At 48.0% G+C, this 12996-nt stretch overlaps 1 protein-coding gene across 12 annotated transcripts in view; it reads right to left on the bottom strand.

The window, feature by feature from the left end:
• FAM149A (family with sequence similarity 149 member A) overlaps positions 1 to 5145 on the bottom strand; it is a 70161-nt gene extending 65016 nt beyond the window's left edge. For 6 of the 12 annotated variants that reach the window (XR_008524916.2, XM_009240516.4, XM_054554858.2 and 3 more), the window contains exon 1: positions 4227 to 4882. Coding sequence is in view for 11 of the 12 variants with exons in the window: in XM_009240516.4 (XP_009238791.2) it covers positions 4227 to 4792 (566 nt within the window). In the remaining variant the exon portion in view is untranslated. Of the gene's footprint in view, positions 1 to 4226 lie in introns of all 12 variants that reach the window. The other 6 variants (XM_054554851.2, XM_054554850.2, XM_054554852.1 and 3 more) reach the window with 3 other exon arrangements.
• Positions 5146 to 12996: the final 7851 nt, after the last annotated feature.

Below are 12996 nucleotides of genomic sequence, written 5' to 3'. Positions count from 1 at the left end.
CGGGGCGGGGATGCTTGCATGTGTAATCTTACTAAGAGCTAATAGAAAGGCTAGGACCAAACCTGTTTGTTTATGGGGCGGTGTGGGCCCATCGAGACATTTTCAGTGTATTGCTTTGAACAAAATAAGCTACATAAACTGTGCAGGAGTGTCTTTCGGGTTAGGTCAATCTGAGGTGTAGGAATAGCAGCGGTATATACGTTGAATAAAGTGACTGTGGGAAGGATGAGTTGGTAGGGCTGGTGAGGTAAGAAAAGGGTTGCGTTAGTTGAGGGGTGGCTGTTAAAAGTACATGTAGCCTAAAGATAAAAATTAGATTCTGGCTGGGTTGGTGTTGTTTTTGGGGTTTGGCAGAGATGTTTTTGGGTGGCACTGGCAGAATAAGGGGAGGGGGTTTGTGAAGTTCTGATAGTGGGGCTGATGTGAAGAAGCCGTTGTAGGCTTGTTTGTTTTGGTTATTTTATGTCCAACAAGCATGAATTAAATAACACCTTTTAGTAGTTGGGGTGGGCCTAGAATATTGAACGTAGGTGCGATTAATAACCCCATGGGGTAGGAATCAAAGACAGATCCTGCGACATAGGGTGCTCCGGCTCCAGCGGCCTGCGATGCTATTGCGTGCATACCCCCCAGATAAAAATACCAAATGCATGGAGAGCTCCCGTGACTGGTTAATAGGGTGATAGACCTGTGATCCATCATGATGTCTTATTTAAGGGGAACGTGTGGGTGGTTTTAGGTGTTATGGCCGTGAGGTAAGAACCAGATGCCGGATACAGTTCATTTTAGCTACCCCCAGGTGTTATGGGCCTGGAGCGAGGAGAGTAGCACTCTTGTGCGGGATACTGATTTCATGGAGGATGGTGAACAAGGGACCACTAACTGAAGGGGGGCATCCGTGGGGACAAGAGAGGGTTTAATAGGGATGTGCTATGTACGGTGGACGGTGGTATGTACTATGTACTTTGAGGTCTATTAGGTTTGTTGATATGCGGTGGGGGGTGCGGGTAATGTGGGGTAAGGTGGTGTATGTGCTTGGGGGGTAAGGGGGGAGAGGTGCTTGCTTGTAAGCGTGTGGGTGAGGGATGGATGTGGATTTGACTTGGTATGTACTATGGACGTTCAAGTGATTGTAGTGCTAGATAATATTCATGTTGGCTAGCAGTAATGTACGAAATACATAGGCCGTTGTGAGTGAGTCAATACTTGGGTGGCACCCAAATCTGGTCCCCCATGAAAGAACAGAGAGTAGTTTAAATTAGAATGTTAGCTTTGGGAGCTGATGGTGAAGTTAAGTGCTTTTTCTCTGATTTCTTGCCCGTGGAAGGAGATCTTCATTTTCAGCTTACAAGGCCGGTGTATTGATTTGTACTACAGGGGCAGGTTCATTTAAGTATGTTGTTTTCGATTAGGGAGGTAATTGGTATGAGGAGTAGGATTGTAGTGAAGTATAATATGGATGCTACTTGGCCAATGGTGATGAAGGGGTAGCTTATTGGCTGCCCTCCAATTCAGGTGAGGGTAAGAAGGTCAGCAATTAGGAGTCACTATAGGGATTGGCTCAGTGGGTGGAATGTTATGCTTTGTTGTTTGGACACATGGAGGGCAGGGATTGTTGCCAGGATTAGGATAGATAGTAGAAGGGCTAGTACGCCTCCTAGTTTGTTGGGGACGGATCGTAGGATTGCGTAGGCAAACAGGAAATATCACTCGGGTTTAATGTGGGGTGGGGTGCTTAGGGGGTTGGCTAAGATGTAGTTGTCTGGGTCGCTTAGGAGGTCTGGTGAGAATAATACTAGTGTCATTAGGGTGAGAAGGAAGAGGAGTAGGCCTAGGATGTCTTTGGTTGTGTAATAGGGGTGGAAAGTGATTTTGTCGGAGTGGGAGGAGATTCCTAGGGGGTTATTTGATCCTGTTTCGTGTAGAAATAGGAGGTGTAGGGTTGTTAGAGCTAGTGTTGAGATAAATCATATTATGGCCAAGGATCTGAAAGGAAAAATGGTATGCTCAGAGGGCCAGTCTGCTTCCTGCCTGTGTGTGCCTTTACCTGCTGCTGCAGACAGTAGGAGCACACAAGCTCAGGAGGATTCTGCAAAGCACCTAGCTGTGTATATTACTTCTCATGGCACTTACCTAAAATCCAATTTCATGGCCAGACGCAGTGGCTCATGCCTGTAATTCCAGCAATGCCCAGGTGGGAAGATTGCTTGAGGCCAGGAGTTCAAGAGCAGCCTGGGCAACATAGGGAGACCCCGTCTCCACAGAAACATTTTTAAAATTGGCCAGGCATAGTAGCTCACACCTGTAGTCCCAGCTACTCGAGAGTCTGAGACGAGAAAATCAGATCGCTTGAGCCTGGGAGGTTGAGGCTGCAATGAACAGTGATCATACCACTGCACTCCAACCTGGGTGACAGAGGGAGACCTCATCTCAAAAAATAATAATAATTTAAAAATTCAATTTCTTCACTGTCCATAAAATTGAATGCATTTGTTAATTCAGAATAATCTCTTATGTAAATAATGCCAAATGCAGTGTTATTCAAAAAGTGGCTATTGCAAATATTTGCACAATATAAACATGAGCTAATACGTTCAAGAATTGAAACTAACACCAGTTTCACTGGCCATGCTGCATATTTCAGTGCCTCTTTGTTAAAAGCACTAAGACTGGAGTTTAAGGTCAGTGTGTAGATCTGTTTGCTCATAAAACATTAATTGCATAAATGTTAAGGACCAGTTGCCAATAACAAAGGTCTAATTCCTCAGGCATATGTATTCCAGTGAGTTTTCCAAAAGCAATTAACTGATAGTTTTAAGGAAAACTATCAGTTGATAAACATATGTCATAATACAGTATTTTTTAATGAGTGGGAACAACTTTTTGCTTAACTGCTTATTTTGTTTTCTGTTGTTGTTTCTTTGAGACGGAGTCTCTGTCGCCCAGGCTGGAGCGCAATGGTGCGATCTTGGCTCACTGCAAGCTCCGCCTCCCGGGTTCACGCCATCATCCTCTTGCCTCAGCCTCCCGAGTAGCTGGGACTACAGGCACGTACCACCACGCCCGGCTAATTTTTTGTATTTTTAGTAGAGACGGGGTTTCACCGTCTTAGCCAGGATGGTCTCGATCTCCTGACCTCATGATCCGCCCGCCTCGGCCTCCCAAAGTGCTGGGATTACAGGCGTGAGCCACCGTGCCCGGCCGCTTATTTTCATATTGACATGAATATCATGCAATTTTGTGAAACTGTAATTATTTAAATTGTTAGTGAGTCAGGATCAATATGAATGCAAAAATTACTCGGGATTTTTTGGAGGGAGTAGGGAATGGCCTCACTAGATTACAATGCAGAAACCTCAGTCTGTGAATTGACTCATCTGTCTTTGACCATTTCACTATTTCTTTGCAGCATTCAGGATGAAAATTTACCCATTCAAGAATAGCTAACAATATGCTCCACTCTAAAAATTAAAATTCATTCTAGTTCTAAAACACATTTTAAAAGAGCAATGTTTTTATCACGACTCTTGGAAGTGAAAGGGGTGTTGTGTGGGTGTGTGTGTATTGAGGAAAGCGGCCTGGGATTCCCAGTGAAAATGTTCCCATGAAGTCAACGTTTCTGCAGTGACTCAGGGCACTGTGGAAAGCTCTCAGGAGCTCTAGGGTAATAATCAGACGTGTCCTGGCCATTACAATTCCATTTGTGTCAGTTGATGTCATGCATATGTAAATTAACTAGATGTCACACAAAGGAGACCTATCCCACTTGGGATAAGACTAGGGACTGGACCTTAGAAATCAGGAAAGCACAAGGTCTCACCATTTCTTAAAATACTTGCTGCAGACGTGTGTATTCGGTTTCCCTGCACACCTACTCTATTCTGAGACAAAGAAAGGGACTTCAAAAAGTCCTTAAGAAAACCAAACAAACGCTGTAAGTAGCAATGCTTCTGGTAGAAGAGAAACAAAATTCTGTCCCTTCCTTCAAGCCCCCTTAGGATTCACTCTGCGAAAGCTGGACAAAGCATGTCACAGCTTATGTCTGAAAGCCCACAAAGCCAAGGAGTAAAGAGCCAGGAAACGTGCAAGGAGGGTGCCCAGGGGGTAATGGAAGTTACTACAAATATTTCATTTCCTGAAGTGCACCTGCGAAGGTGAGTGCGGCAGGCGGAGGGGTCGGGGGTCCCAGCAAAAGGTACACGCGCCCGCACCACGCTGCTACTCACGCTTCGCCATCCCCGGAGTCGCCGTCCGAGGCCCCCTCCTCGCCGATGTCAGGCAGGGTAAGGAACAGGGTTCTGGGGCCAGCCCCGGGGGCCTCGCAGGCGCCGGGCTCTCGCTCTCCGGGGCCAGGCTGGAGCGGGTTCCGAGGGAGCGCGGCCCAGACCCCGCCGGGGCCCGGGGGCGGCCGCGCTGGGACCGCCAGGCGGGCAGGGGAGCAGCCCCCGCCGGAGGGAGTGGGGGGCTGGGGCGGGGCTTTACCCGCTCTCGGGCTACTGGGCCAAGAGAGCAGGGTCCCCACTGCTGCCGAGGCGCGGCTGGCGGCGGAGCCCCGGGAGGAGGGGACGGGGAGCAGCGGGGCGGGCGACCGCCGCGAGGCGGAGGGGGAGTCCGGAGCCAGGGCGCGGAGGAGGGTCGGGGCGGTGCCCAACGGGGTACCCGCCCTGGAGCCCCCCGACCCTGCAGCGGCAGCACCTCCCGAGGGTCTGGAGGAGGGGCCTGCGGGGGGCGCCGTCGAGGTCTCGAAGAGTTTGGCCAAGAGAGACCCAAGGTCCAGCACAGCAGCCTTCATGCCTCGACAGTGGACACGCCGTCCTCGCCGCCGCCCGAGAGCTCAGACCGCGGGGATCCGGCCGAGGCGTCCCGGGCCGGGGCGAGGAGCCTGGGGTCCCCACACCCAGAGCCCCGGAGGCCCCTGGCTCCCTCTCCTCCCCGAGGACGCTCAGCTCCGCGCCGCTGGGGTCGCCCTTCCCCGGCCCGGGTCCGCCCGCCGAGCGTCCCGGCTGCGGGGAGCAGCCTCGCCTGGTCCCAGCGCCGCGGGACCCCCGAGGGTCGAAGGGCCGGGAGCCCCGGGAGGCGCGGCCGACGCCCGCCCCAGACGCCCGCGGTTGCTACGTTCAACACACCCGGCCGCGCTCCAGGCTAATTGGGCCCCAGGTGCGGCTCGGGCTGTGCACGCGGGGGACGCCCCACTCCCCGCCTGGTTCCGCCTTAAAGGAACACGCCCCCATTTCCCCTGCGCTCGGAGCTTCGCAGATCGCATCCGCCGAGCTCAGGGCCCAGGGCTGGGAAAGAGAATCCTGGCTCCAAAAGGTTCTGGAACTTACCCAGCCTGACAAGCTTGCACGTGCTGGGGTCAGGCCACCTCTCTGATGATAGGGAAGGTAGGTGGAAAGATGTATTTGGGCGAACGAGCTTGAAACAGCAGCATCCACCCCCCGACCCCAGGGTCCTCCTCAAACCCTGTTACTAAGGTTGGGGTGGGAGCGACCGCGAGGTGCGCCACCCACTAGCCTGCAAACAAGACCGGCTCTGAGAGCTGAAGTAGAAAGACCCACACACACCTGTTTAAACACCTGTCGGAGTGAACCAAGAGACTGTGTAATTCAAATGTTTGAGAACTCAAATTATAATCGGAACGACTACAAATTCAAAGACAGATATGGAAGGCAAAGTTTTCTATTAAGTGGAATAAATTGTACTTTGCTTAATCTGAAAAATATGTGTGAAAGGTAGAGCGTATAGATGCGAGCATCTAAAGGGGTGTGGGGTCAGTGTTGAACAGAGTTAAAAAATAAGATACTGCAGCCAGGCGCGGTGGCTCATACCTGTAATCCCAGCAGGGGGATTGGGAGGTGGGAGGATGGCTTGAGCCCAGGAGTTCCAGGCCAGCCTGGGCAACAACATAGGGAGACCCCATCTCTAGAAATATTAAAAAAAAAAAAAAAAATGCCGGGCGTGGTGGCGCGTGCCTGTAGTCTCAGGTACTCGGGAGACTGAAGTGATCGCTTGGGCCTGGAGTGAGCCGTGATCGCACCACTGCATTCCAGCCTGGGCAGTAGAGTGAGACCCTGTGTCAAAAAAAAAATAACGAGATATTGACGGAGTTTGTCCATTAATATTCAGGAGAGGATCTCAGGAGATACATTTCCTGATTTGGGGTAGGGAAAAGAGATGAATTAATTCTGGCAGTGAATAAACTGACATTCATGCTTATATACTTGAATCTTTTGTAAGTTATCAAACTGGAGTCTGAGCCACGGTACACTTCCGGATAATGCTAAGTTTTGCGTTATTTGGAGGCAGTTAACAAGTCTTCTGCTCATGATGTCCTGTCATGATCCCTTTTCTACATCTAACTGCCACCAACATGTACTGGGCACTTGTCTGCTTCAAGATTGCATTAAGCACAGACATGCAAAAAAAGAGCGGTTCTCTTCCCAGAGCATGGAATAATCTGCTTCACGTCATATGCTGAGTGTCCTGTGAGTGCCCTAGAAAACAAGCACAGGTGATGGCAGCCATCGTGGTCAACATTCGCTTGGGGACAGCAGAGCATTTGTATGCCTAAGGGAAGTAAGAGACATGGGTGACTAGGGTCAGATTTTAAAGGCCCTTGGATGTTCGGAGAGGCGAGAGCACGCAGTCGTCAGCGTGTGAAGCACCAGCACACAGTGAAGAATCAAAATGAGAGAAAGAGGGAATTAAGAACAGACACCTCTGAGAGCAGCAATGGTAACAAGAGGGAGAGGGCTGGGGGCAAACCAGAGAAGCAGTGCCAACTCCGTCACAACGCAGAGACACCAGGAACAGGCTGGTGTTGAACCATGAACTTTTCTCGTGCTCCCTTGTTCCTCTTCTGCAGCAACTCACCAGGTAGCCTCAGAAGTCTGGACATTCCATCCGAACACTGGACTGTTTTCATATAGCACTCATTCAGGACTGCAAAGCAGTTTCCCACAGATTTTGCTTATCTTACAAGGATCTTACTCTGATTCATGGAGTAATTAAATCCTTAATATATCAGGTCACTTTCAATGCAAATAGAAGTTATTTCTAGAGTATGTGCTTTCAGTGAGTAAGCTGCTAGTCGCTCCATTGAATCTGAGTGTATGTAACTTGAAATAACAGCAAGGGAGGGCCATCGTGAAGCAAAGTTCGAGTCAGCTCACCTAGATCCTTGGGGATAGCACTTGTTTGCTGCCAGAACTCAGGATTCCTGATATTTCAGACTCAGAAATCTGATTGGCCCAGCACCTTCACAGCCAACCAGCGTCTCTGTGTGGAGCCCCACTAACCTGACTCATAAAGCACTGATGTGGCCAGGCACGGTGGCTCACGCCTGTAATCCCAGCACTTTGAGAGGCCGAGGTGGGCAGATCACGAGGTCAGGAGATCGAGACCATCCTGGCTAACACGGTGAAAACCCATCTCTACTAACAATACAAAAAATTAGCCGGGCGTGGTGGCGGGTGCCTGTAATCCCAGCTACTCGGGAGGCTGAGGCAGGAGAATCGCTTGAACCCGGGAGGCGGAGCTTGCAATGAGCCGAGATCGCGCCACTGCACTCCAGGCTGGGCGACAGAGCGAGACTCCATCTCACAAAACAAAACAAAACAAAACAGCACTGATGCAGTGTTGCATCCTCTGCTCTTTCACCATAAAAGGACTCCCTTTAGGACCAAATTAATTCCAATGGTTGTTAGGTGAGTGTGGAATCGAAGCAAAGGGAGGAATCATATGGTTCACATACAGGGGGCGTTAACCCTTAGAGCCAAGCACCCTTCTCCTTCAAGAGCAACTGTTCCTGAACAGTGGTGCATTCATGCCGCTGTCTTGGGCTCTCTGATTCTACATCTTTCCATGTTTCCCTTAATAACCACTTCTCTTCTATGGACATACTTTTTTTTTAAGTATACAGATAGATGCTATTAATAAAGCTAGAGAGGCCAGGTGCGGTGGCTCACGCCTGTAATCCCTGCACTTTGGGAGGCTGAGGTGGGCGGATCACATGAAGTCGGGAGGTCAAGACCAGTCCGACCAATATGGAGAAACCCCGTCTCTACTAAAAATACAAAAATTAGCTGGGTGTGGTGCCAGGTCCCGGTAATCCCAGCTACTTGGGAGGCTGAGGCAGGGGAATTGCTTGAACCCAGGAAGCAGACGTTGCGGAGAGCCGAGATCGCACCATTGCACTCCAGCCTGGGCAACAAGAGTGAAACTCCATCTCAAATAATAATAATAATAAAATAAAAAATAAAGCTAGAGAACAGCTACATACCCTTCCAGATCCCGGCCTTGAAAGCATTCTGTCTCTAAGGTGTGTTTGCATGTGTCCCAGCTGTGGTCACAAGTGAGTTGTGTGCTCCCAGAAGATGTGTTGCAGTCCCACCCCCAGTTCATGTGAATGTGATCTTATTTGGAAATAGGATCTTTACAGATGTAATCAAGTTAAGCTGAGGTCAGTAGGATGGGTCCTTGTCCAGCACGATGGGTATACTCTTAAGAAGAGGGAGATGTGGGCACAGACACACAGGGGGAGCACCACGGGATGACAGAGGCACAGGCTGGAGTGAAGCAGCTGCAAGCCAAAGGGCACTCCAGGCTGACGGCCACTACCAGACGCTAAGAAGAGGCAGGGATGACCCCTCCCCTACAGGGCCCCACAAACACCTCAGTTAGGACTTCTCATTTCCAGAACTGTGAGAAAAAAAATTCTGTTGTTTTAAGCCACCCAGCACTTTGTTATGGCCATCCTAGGAAAGATCCATGATTGGGGTATTAATTAATTTTGGGGTACTTCAAGATCGTAGTATCTTGCTTGTACCTCTATGAAAGTCTTTAGTGGGTAAATTCACTTTAAAAAGCTGGCTACAAATTGAAATGGTGATTGTAATTGTTTTAAATCTATAGGGAGAATGTAAGAATCATAAAAAGGAGATGGTGGTGGTGGGGAAGAAGCATCATCCTTGGTTACGGCAGTAGATGTAGCATTCTGACCAGCCAGCCCCATGAAGAAGGCACACTGAAAGAATAGTAGGTCCTTTTCTTTGGAGGGCCTTCCTTTGAAAATGACCTATAATTGCAAACATGATAAGCCATTCTTAGCAAGTTGTTCAGTCCTTTGTACCCATTGTTCATCCATCAACAGCCTTTCATAGATGCGGCCAGGCTTCTCTGTTAATTACCAGCAGCATGTCATTCTCAGAACATGAGCCTCAGGTGATGTGGTCTAGCTCAAGCAGGATCAGGCAATGAAAGTAAATACAGTAAATAGTTAATCTTTCTTTCTAATGATTTTATATAGACAATTAAAAATGTCAGGGTAAGGCCAGGCATGGTGGCTCATGCCTGTAATCCCAGCACTTTGGGAGACCGAGGCAGGCGGATTGCCTGAGGTTGGGAGTTGAAGACCAGCCTGACCAACATGTAGAAACCCTATCTCTACTAAAAATACAAAATTAGCAGGGCGTGGTGGCACATGCCAGTAATCCCAGCTACTCGGGAGGCTGAGGCCGGAGAATTGCTTGAACCTGGGAGGCGGAGGTTGCAGTGAGCCGAGATCACGCCATTGCACTCCAACCTAGGCAACAAGAGTGAAACTCCATCTCAAAAAAAAAAAAAAAAAAGAAAAGAAATGTCAGAGTAGTGCTTTATGTGATAAAATTATTCTGCTTATATTGATTAACAATTTCATTAATTGTCTTTCTGATGTGTATAATAACACTTGGCTACATCATGGAGAAAGTATTAGGAAATTATGACCATGTTGCTATGAAAAAATGTGTTTTGGAAACCTGAAATTTAAAACTACCTAATTAATCTGTTTAAGAAGTTAAATCACCTCAATTAGCATGACATTAGTATTTTACAAAGAAAATACTGTCAATTTTTATTATAAAAATGTCAAACTTCTGAACAATGAGAAACATTTGTTTATTCAACAAACATTTACTAAGCACTAGAGGGAGGTGTTGTAGACTGGTGGCCTGTGGGTCTGAACTGTGTAGGCTCATGGTCTGTCTTTGCCACTAAACAACACCAAGACTTCTCTCTGTTCTTTAGTTTCCTCAGCTGTAATTATCTGAATGGCGCCTTGTAAGACTTACATTAACATACATTTGAGGTCACTGGAACAGAGCATAGCACTTGGCAAATTCTCAGTAGATGTTAGTTTTTATTATATATGACCCCAGGTTACATCGAATAACTAGAGAAAAAGATCTAGAAGGAAATTATAGCTACATTTGCTTCCAAGTTTATTCCTTTTTGTATTATGTGAACAAAATTTGTTTGCAACAAATATGTATTATTTGTTTTCAGTGATAAATACAATCAATGAAAACCTCTGTAAAGCCTTGGGCAAATTTTCTTGCTATTTGATTGAGGTCTCGGGATTCTACTGAGGGAAAACTATTAAAATAACAATAAGAACAATTTTAGGCCGGATGTGGGGGCAGACACCTGTAATCCCAGCTACTTGGGAGGCTGAGGCAGGAGAAACTTGAACCTGGAAGGCAGAGGTTGCAGTGAGCCGGGATCATGCCATTGCACTCCAGCCTGGGGGACAGGAGGGAAACTGTCTCAAAAAATAAAATAAAATAACAATAAGAACAATTTTAAACTGATCAAAAGGCAATGTTACATCACAGCAGTTCTTGATAGACCATGACCCCATTCCCCGAGTACTATAGCAGATACAGGCGGAGGACCAGACCACAGAGGCAGGTGAGGTGCATTCAGCTGCAGGGAACAGGGAAATCCCTCGCTGGCCTTAGCTGGAGCATTCAAGATGCTTAAGTAGCTCACAGAGTAGGAAGCCCACAATTCACTGCTTCTGGGATTGCTGCGGTGAATTACCAAAGTCACAGACACTCAAGCTCATTCTCTTTCAGTCACACATTGTCAGGGTGTATGGCTTGTTTCCTGGTGTTTCCAAGGTGTCACCCTCAGCACCAGCCATCTTTCTTTAAATAGCTACATCTGGCCAGGCACAGTGGCTCACACCTGTAATCCCGGCACTTTGGGAGGCCAAGGTGGGCGGATTACAAGGTCAGGAGTTCGAGACCAGCCTAGACAACATGGTGAAACTCCATCTCTACTAAAAATACAAAAATTAGCTGGGGTTGGTGGCACATGCCTGTAATCCCAGCTACTCGGGAGGCTGAGGCAAGAGAATCGCTTGAACTCAGGAAGCGGAGGTTGCAGTGAGCTGAGATCTCACCATTGCACACCTGGGTGACAGAGGGAGACTGTCTCAAAATAAATAAATAAATAAATAGCTACATCCAAGGTAAGAAGGCGGCTCAGGTCACCCTCTCTCATTAAAGAACGAACTACTTTCCAGAAGCCCCTCCAATTGAGCCCCATTGGCTATAACCAGGTCAAAAGTCCACAGCTAAACTAATAATCAGAAAGAGAAATAGATGGAGCAGGGTGGCTCACGACTTAATCCCAGCACTTTGGGAGGCTGAGGCTGACAGATGGGTTGAGCCCAGGAGTTCAAGATCAGCCCAAATATAAAAAAAATTAGCTGGGCATGGTGGCTTACGCCTGTCTTCCCAGCTCTTCCAGAGGCTGAGGTGGGAGGATCACTTGAGCCCAAGAGCTGGAGGCTGCAGTGATCTGAGATCATGTCACTGCACTCTTCCAGCCTGGGTAACAGAGTGACACCCTGTCTAAAAATAATAATAATAATAATAATAAAGGAAAGAAAAGAAAGAGGAAGAGAAAGAGAAATAATGCTATTTTTCTAGGGCTAGAAGGGATCCCTTTCCCTGAATATGTTGCCCCTGAACAAAATTAGCATCCCTAAACCAAGAAAGAGTGCGAGGTGTGGGTGTCTGTTAGGTAGGTAACTGGCAGTGTCTGCTGTAGTTGGGAGCTCCAGTGAAGAGTCTGACTGTCCATTGTTATTAGACTAAAAGGGCAGCTACTGATTTACAGCACCCCTATGTTCTGTTATTGTAATGCATGCAAGGAGCACTTCACCATTTCAAATGCTATCATTCAAGAGACGGCGAGAGACCTTCTCAAAGCCAGCCTTTGTATTTCTGGATGACATGTCAATGTTATGTCATAGAGTGCTTTGGTAAGAGGCTCATAAAACACAAGAATAACAGTGATGCACACAGACTTTAGACGTCTCCATTCCCCCAGAGTTTGTGTTTTCCTGCTAAGCATGCCTCTAGACTGGGGCACAATTCAGGGAGAGCAGAAGAGGAGGGAAAGGAGATTGAAGGTAGATAAAAAGAGAGAGAAGAGGGAGAGGAGGAAGATGAAGAACAGAGCATGGAACTGGGGAGACTCTCCTTAAAGTTTGGAGCACGCCTTATGACACCTCCTGGAAGTTATTTGAAAGTACAATACTCAAAATCCACTGTGCCAACATTAACAAGAAGGTCAATTTTCTAACCACAGTCCTGAGCCATCCCTTAAATACACTCTCCTGCTTTATACACTCTACAATTATGCTCAGAAATCACCAGGGGCTCCCTAAGGAGGGAGGACAAGGCGAGGGACAGTGTCGTTTCCTCCCCTCTCTTCTAAGCTGGGATCTGATATTAGGACCACATACTTTAAGGCCAGACCATGACACATGAGTCAGCAGAGATGGATGACATGGGAGGAAGCTGCAGAATCACTAAGCTGCCAGGAGTGGGGTTGAACTGTGATCAGGGCAGTCTGCAGGGGCCTTCTGTTTCTCACCACTGGGTACATAATAGGGTTTCTCTGAGGATGGACAAGCTCACTGGACCCAGTGCTCATCCCAGTGGAAATTGCTTGATACCAAAACAACCTGAAGAAGAACAGCTCTTTAAACTCCCTTGCTCTGAAGAAGGGCGATTTTCAGCAAATTAGTAGACTGGAAAAGAGGCCCCAACTGAGAACTCCCTTCAAAGTCACATGGCAGCCAAGGCAAAGCCCCGCCTCCCCCCAGGATGTGTGCAGATCCTTGCACTGGCACAGTGGATCTCCAGGTTGCACACTTACGGC

The sequence above is a fragment of the Pongo abelii genome, chromosome 3 (assembly GCF_028885655.2).
Source record: "Pongo abelii isolate AG06213 chromosome 3, NHGRI_mPonAbe1-v2.0_pri, whole genome shotgun sequence".
Lineage (NCBI taxonomy): Eukaryota > Metazoa > Chordata > Mammalia > Primates > Hominidae > Pongo > Pongo abelii.
Note: the sequence above shows the minus strand (reverse complement) of the source record. Positions and strands in the feature narration are given on the sequence as shown.